The following is a 7,593-nucleotide window of genomic DNA, read 5'->3' as shown; positions in this document are numbered from 1 at the left end:
GATCCTTCAATAAAATAAAAAAAAAATAAAAAAAAAAATAAAAACAGGAGAAAGAGAAACAAGATAGAACAGCATGCCCGAGTGTGCCCTCAAGTAATTTCAGTCTTCTAAGATTGGTTCTTTCTAATGTTGTTATGAAACTTAACGATATCCTTCTGTTGATGAAATAAGTGCAGCCGTGTCATCATACAATATTTTATCATCATAAAATATTTGGACGCCGGATCTATTAGTCATTAACTTGAAAAACATTGTTTAGTGGAAACGACAGGGCAGCTTCTGAATTAGAAATGCTCCTCATTGCTCTCGGGTCTTTCCCTATTAAATAGGAGAGGAAAGTTACCCCCCCCCCCTTCCTAAATACATCAACATCACAACATCCATTATGGACAAAGGGATATCATGTTATTTGTCGAATCTTCTTACTCTGGGAATTAACATCATCTTCAACCACTGTGCATCAGTCTCTGTTATTTAATGTAAAGACTCTCATCCAGAGAGACAGACAGACAGACTGAGAGACAGAGAGACAGAGACACAGTTAGTCAGAGAGACAGAGACACAGTCACTCAGAGAGACAGAGACATAGTCAGTCAGAGAGACGGAGAGACAGAGAGACAGTCAGTCAGAGAGGCAGTCAGCCAGAGAGACAGTCAGTCAGAGAGGCAGACAGACGGAGAGACAGAGAGACAAACAGCCAGAGACACAGACAGCCAGAGAGATAGTCAGCCAGAGAGACAGTCTGTCAGAGAGGCAGACAGACGGAGAGACAGAGAGACAGACAGCCAGAGAGACAGTCAGTCAGAGAGGCAGTCAGCCAGAGAGACAGTCAGTCAGAGAGGCAGACAGACGGAGAGACAGAGAGACAGACAGCCAGAGAGACAGTCAGTCAGAGAGGCAGACAGACGGAGAGACAGACAGTTAGTCAGAGAGACAGAAAGTCACTCAGAGAGACAAAGACAGTCAGTCATAGAGACATATAGGCAGACAGAAAGACAGAGACAGTCAGTCAGAGAGACAGATAGGGGGAGAGACAGAGAGACAGTTAGTCAGAGAGGCAGAGGCACAGTTAGTCAGAGAGACAGACAGTCAGTCAGAGAGACAGACACAGTCAGTCAGAGAGACATATAGGCAGACAGAAAGACAGAGACAGTCAGTCAGAGAGACAGAGAAGGGGAGAGACAGAGTGACAGTTAGTCAGAGAGGCAGAGGCACAGTTAGTCAGAGAGACAGACAGTCAGTCAGAGAGACAGACACACTCAGTCAGAGAGACGAAGAGACAGTCAGTCAGAGAGACGAAGAGACAGTCAGTCAGAGAGACAGAAAGACAGTCACTCAGAGAGAAAGACAGACAGACACAGAGATAGTCATTCAGAGAGATGGACAGATCAGCCTTCCAGCATTTTCCTTAACTTAGAAGTAATTCCTGTTTACATCATAATGCTATCAACTAAAACGCCTCTCAGTTAAAGTCAAAATATGTCCCATTGTGCATCTAACGGATGCATCATAAGGTGTTCTCATAACTAGAATAATTCTAGGTATTATTATTACTAGAGATTAGTTCACCAAACTTTCAACTGGGCTCCACAGGGCACTAGAAGAGTTGGAAGACCCTGAACTACATGGCTAAGGACTATCAAGTGTGAAGTACGAGATGACGATTGGAGAAATATTGATTTAAAAGCTCAAGATAGAGACGACTAGAGAAATCTAATTGAGGCCCTTTGCGTCAATAGACGTAGGAGATGATGATGATGATTATATTATTAGAGAAAGTAAAGGGAATTCTTATAGAAAATAAAGTGAATGAGAGACTGATGCGGAGTGAATAATATTGCTTAAGAAAGGTAAAAGAGGAAATAACGACAACACGAAAAAATATTGGAACAAAATCGTATTCACAAATGATAGATGAAAAATGAGAGAATGAATCCCCAATCAGATCTAATAAACTAAAGACTCCACGTTTGGAGAAAGGTGTCAAAATGTCCAACAGACAGGTACACAAAGCCACAACTAAAGATTCAGAACCATCGTTAATTATTCTAATGAGGACAGAGTTCACAAGCAGAACACGGCTACAGCTTCCTGAATAAATATCCTAACACTTCCCTGTGCTCTTCAAAGTTTCCCTGTGCTCTTTAACGCTTCTCTGAACTCTGCAAAGCTTCCCTATGCTCTTTAAAGCTTCCCTGTGCTCTTGAACACTTCCCTGTGCTCTTTAACGCTTCCCTGTGCTCTATAAAGCTTTCCTATGCTCTTTAACGCTTCCCTGTGCTCTTTAACGCTTCCCTGTGCTCTTTAAAGCTTTCCTATGCTCTTTAACGCTTCCCTGTGCTCTTTAACGCTTCCCTGTGCTCTTTAAAACTCCCCGGTGCTCTTTAACGCTTCCCTTTGCTCTTAAAACTCCCCTGTGCTCTTTAACGCTTCTCTTTTCTCTTTAACGCTTCCCTGTGCTCTTTAAAGCTTTCCTATGCTCTTTAACGCTTCCCTGTGTTCTTTGAAGCTTTCCTATGCTCTTTAACGCTTCCCTGTGCTCTTTAACGCTTCCCTGTACACTTTAACGCTTCCCTGTGCTCTTTAACGCTTCCCTGTGCTCTTTAAAACTCCCGTGCTCTTTAACGCTTCCCTGTGCTCTTTAAAACTCCCCTGTGCTCTTTAACGCTTTCCTTTGCTCTTTAACGCTTCCCTGTGTTCTTTGAAGCTTCCCTTTTTTCTTTAACGCTTTCCTGTGCTTATTAACACTTCCCTGTGCTTGTTAACGCTTCCCTGTGCTCTTTAAACCTTCCCCGTGCTCTTTAAAGCTTGCCTGTGCTCTTCAAAGCTTCCCTTTGCTCTTTAAAGCTTCCCTGTGCTCTTTAACGCTTCCCTGTGCTCTTTAACGCTTCCCTGTGCTCTTTAAAGCTTCCCCGTGCTCTTTAAACCTTCCCTGTGCTCTTTAAAGTTTCCCTTTGCTCTTTAAAGCTTCCCTGTGTTCTTTAACGCTTCCCTCTGCTCTTTAACGCTTCCCTGTGCTCTTTGAAGCTTCCTTTTGCTCTTCAACGCTTCCTTGTGCTCTTTAAAGCTTCCCTGTGCTCCTTGAAGCTTTCAAGTGCTCTTTAACGCTTCCCTGTGCTCTTTAAAGCTTCCCTGTGCTCTCGCTCTCGACACACTTTTCCGATTAGAATCGTTTACCGGTCCCGGAAACTTTCAATATTTCATTGTTGATGAACATTAACAATTTAATCTGAAATTCTGTCGATTCTTTTTTATTTCGCATCTAATGGCAAAGACATCGCTTCTCGATATGTTATTCCAATGGAATGAAGAACGAAGAATTATTAATATCAGTTGCTGAGATTTTATTTATCATGAAAGACTTTCGTAACTGATAACATAACGTTGGTTCATTAAACGTTAATGTTGATATAAATGTTTAAACAGTGAATATATATATATTTATATATATATATATATATATATATATATATATATATATATATATATATATATATATATATATATATATAATTACTCCTTTAATATCTGGATTCTCTCTATCCCTCGGGATCAGAGACCCAAGGGGGAATCAACTCAAAGATATTAGCTTCTAGTCGGCCCGGGAATCGAACCATGGTCCGAGAAACTGGGATGACAGTGACATGCCATTTACCACAATGGAATGTCACTTTCGTCCCAATTTCTAGGACCAGGGTTCGATTCCTCGGTTGACCAGAAGCTATTATATTTGAGTTGATTCCCCCTTGGGTTTCTGATCCCGAAGTATAGAGAGAAACCAGATATTAAGGGGGTAAAATATATGACTTATTTAGATATGAAAAACACGTCTAAATGTGCATGTTTCTCTATAAGAATTATCCTTTATACCAATGAAACTTAATTTTATGCAGTTCTTTAAGGTCTAAAGACCGTACATTTTAGCCACTATGCATATTTTTATATGAGAATAATTGAAAAGCATTTTGCTATAAGCCGAAGGACTCCAACAGGATAAATAGCTCAGTGAGGAAAAGAAATCAGCCGCCCGTTGAGATACTACTGCTTGAGAGTTAGAGGTCCTTTGACTGGCCAGACAGTACTACATTGTATCCTTCTCTCTGGTTACGGTTCTTTCCCTTTGCCTACACAGACACTGAATAGTCTGAACTATTCTTTACAGATTCTCCTCTGTCCTCATACACCTGACAACACTGAGATTACCAAACAATTCCTCTTCACCCAAGGGGTTAACTACGGCAATGTAATTGTTCAGTGGCCACTTTCCTCTTGCTAAGGTTAGAAGAGACTCTTTTGCTATGGTAAGCAGCTCATCTAGGAGAAGGACACTCTAAAATAAAAGCATTGTTCTCTAGTCTTGGGTAGTGCCATAGCCTCTGTACTATGGTCTTCCACTGTCTTGGGCTAGAGTTCTCTTGCTTGAGGGTACACTTGGGCACAGTGTTCTATCTAGTTTCTCTACCTCTTGTTTTGTTGAAGTTTTTATTGTTTATATAGGAAATATTTATTTTAATGTTGTTGCTATTCTTAAAATATTTCATTTTTCCTTGTTTCCTTTCCTCACTGGGCTATTTTCCCTGTTGGGGCCCCTGGGCTTATAGCATCCTGCCTTTCCAACTAGGGTTGTAGCTTAGAATTTAATAATAATAATAATAAATAGACCAGTGTGCCTGAGTTTACCCTCATGCAAGAGAATTCTAACTCAAGATAGTGGAAGACCATGGAACTGAGGCTATGGCACTACCCAAGACTAGAGAACTATGGTTTGATTTTGGAGTGTCCTTCTCCCAGAAGAGCTGCTTATCTTGGGTAAAGAGTCTCTTCTATTCTTACCAAGAGGAAAGTAGCCACTGAACCATTACAGTGCAGTAGTTAACCCCTTGAGGTCTTTTACTTTTAGTCAAGTATCCAGTTTTTTAGACCCGCAGTTTACATCCACGACTTTCCCTTTTATCTCTAGATTATTCTTACTTCCTTCTTCCGTCATTTTTATCGATTTTCATTCTTATATCTCTCCCCATTTTAACTCACCTGAGATAGGAAAACGAGTGAGGTTTTAGAGTCATCGTTTATCAGTCGTATAAAATCCTCTATTTAGTTCTCGTGTAAAACTTTTTTTATTTCTCCAAGAAAATATTGCAATCCTTCAACGTCGGCTTCTCCCAAACTGAACTGACGCAAAGCTTACTTAAATAGAGACTATATGACAAGCTCCCATTAGGCACGTGAAAGTCTGAAAAGCTTTAGCCTCTTAAGAAGAAACTAGACTCTCTTGTTTTCCAAGTGTTTCGATAATGCGGCTTTGATAACTGACGTGGTATACTCTGTGTGATACTCTAAATACCCAAGAATGTATACGAAAAAAAGGGAATTTTAATCGGAAATTCTCCGTAAAGATATACTGTTCTCAACCGTATTTCAGTAAATACAGGCGATCTTAATTCTACCTTACTTTGTTGATATCTTTTACCGGTTGGTGACCGTAATATCACTCCTTTATGTCAATATCCTTTTGTCTAAAATGGTTAATGCCTGGCAACATTTATTCCACGATTTTTTCGGTTTTTTTATGGCAAAGAGAGAGAGAGAGAGAGAGAGAGAGAGAGAGAGAGAGAGAGAGAGAGAGAGAGAGAGAGTGTGAGTGTGTTCATCTAGTGCTGTAAATAACTGTGGTGAATCTTTCTCATAACTTTAGTGTGTTATATCGATACAGATGCAACTCTTCTCAACCTACAACTCGATCGTAGTGTTTGATAATAAATCATTCATGCAGAACTTCGTCCATGTTCACAAAACCGATATGAGAATAGTATCTAAAAGTGGGAGGAGCTAAAGAAAAAGAACGTTACCTGTAGAGCACGCAGTTGCCAGAAACTTCTTTTCCTCTTTGAAAAGATAACCCCATCCGCTTGTGAAAAGCTTCAGTTTCAGCCACTGGAAATTCAATATCCCACCGAGCATGTATTCCATTGTTATTTACCCTCGGTATCCTCTATACTGTATAATGCATTAAACAAGCTGAGGGAACTAGGAATGCTGTTGTAGGTTACGAATATCCCATTTAGTACTTAGATTTTCCAGAACATTTTCCACACTAAACATTTGAGCGAATTTTAAAGTTTTCCACTGAATTTTATCATGACTGAACTCGATGCACTAATCGAACACAGCATTGATTCTTGTTTTGAGTTATATAGTTATATAGTTTATAATACCGTAGATTTACAGTAACGTTTTCCCTAGGAAAACTTAAAACTGTCGACACCTTTTAGAAAATATCAAGCATCAACACCGATTTTTTAAGTTATATTCATATATGCTTTAAACACCGTAGACCTACAATCACTTTTTCCTTTTAGGAAAGCTTATGAATGTCGACACCTTTTAGAAAAAACCAAGCATTAATAACGATTATCTATACTTCCATGCAAAATGATTTAACACCAGACACAACGCAGAATGTTGATCACAGACAACAGACAATAGTCACAGTCACAGAAGAGCAATGAAAACAGCGTCACTTGTGGGAGCAACAGAAGCCTTACAGCTGAAACCCGTTGAGCCACTCCTAGGAGAGAAGATTATACGTAATCTCTCTCCCTCTCTCTGTATCATGACCGACCTTGCCTTGTGGTTTAACTCCGTTTGTTTTCTCTTTTTAGAGAGAGAGAGAGAGAGAGAGAGAGAGAGAGAGAGATTCCAGATCACTCATTTTTTTCACATAGAATCCGGCCATGCACTCGTATACATGGCTGTGTATACAACGTATGAAATACTGTAAGTGTCAATGTACGTTCATGTGATCTCTCTCTCTCTCTCTCTCTCTCTCTCTCTCTCTCTCTCTCTCTCTCTCTCTCTCTCTCTCCATAGCCTGAACTTTGCTTTGCAGAGTGAAAGTTTCTAACATATCTCAATTGATTACAGGGACATTATGCCCATTGCAAGACAAAGAACTGAGTGTGTATGGTCTTTCTATGCCAGTCTATATCTGCAAATTTTCATTGCCCGTCATTGCACCGTCTTTTCTTCCTTCCCCTGCTTCGTTTGCAATCTCTAGGGACTCATTCTGTTATCCGTCTTGTCCATCTACTATCTATCATCCTCATTATACATCCTATCCATATCCATTTCTTTTACTTGTTAAAATATCCTCAACTTCAGTTTCCTCTCGTAGCCACGTTGCTATTATTATTATTATTATTATTGTTATTATTATTATTATTACTATTATTATTATCCAAGCTACAACCCTAGTTGGAAAAGCAAGATGCTATAAGCCCAAGGGCTCCAACAGGGAAAAATATCTCAGTGAGGAAAGGAAATACATTATTCTTTCCATAGCTCTGGAGCTGTAATTAGCATGTAAGCTAAGGCTTTAGTAAGGCTCTAAGTTTCTGATTCATGAGTTGATACTGGTAGAACTATTTGATTAAATACTTTTCATTTTAGAGGAAGTAGCATTTTACTTTCATAATCTAATATTTATACCAAAAGTTCTCCATCCTATGCTTATGCTCCTTTTAATTTCGGTCTCGTGTGTTGGGGAATCACTGCCTGTCATATGTACGTATAATCATTAACAATCTAGAGGAT

General features: G+C 39.6%; 1 protein-coding gene across 1 annotated transcript in view; it reads right to left on the bottom strand.

The window, feature by feature from the left end:
* The window catches only part of LOC137650501 (retinol dehydrogenase 12-like), a 30,333-nt gene extending 23,858 nt beyond the window's left edge, over positions 1 to 6,475 (bottom strand). Inside the window, exon 1 of the mRNA XM_068383728.1 lies at positions 5,850 to 6,475. Within this exon, the coding sequence (XP_068239829.1) occupies positions 5,850 to 5,970 (121 nt within the window). The 5' untranslated portion in view covers positions 5,971 to 6,475. The remainder of the gene's footprint in view (positions 1 to 5,849) is intronic.
* Positions 6,476 to 7,593: the final 1,118 nt, after the last annotated feature.

The sequence above is a fragment of the Palaemon carinicauda genome, chromosome 12 (genome assembly GCF_036898095.1).
Source record: "Palaemon carinicauda isolate YSFRI2023 chromosome 12, ASM3689809v2, whole genome shotgun sequence".
Taxonomy (NCBI): Eukaryota; Metazoa; Arthropoda; class Malacostraca; order Decapoda; family Palaemonidae; genus Palaemon; species Palaemon carinicauda.
The sequence above is the reverse complement of the archived record's forward strand: the minus strand, read 5'-3'. Positions and strand labels throughout refer to the sequence as shown.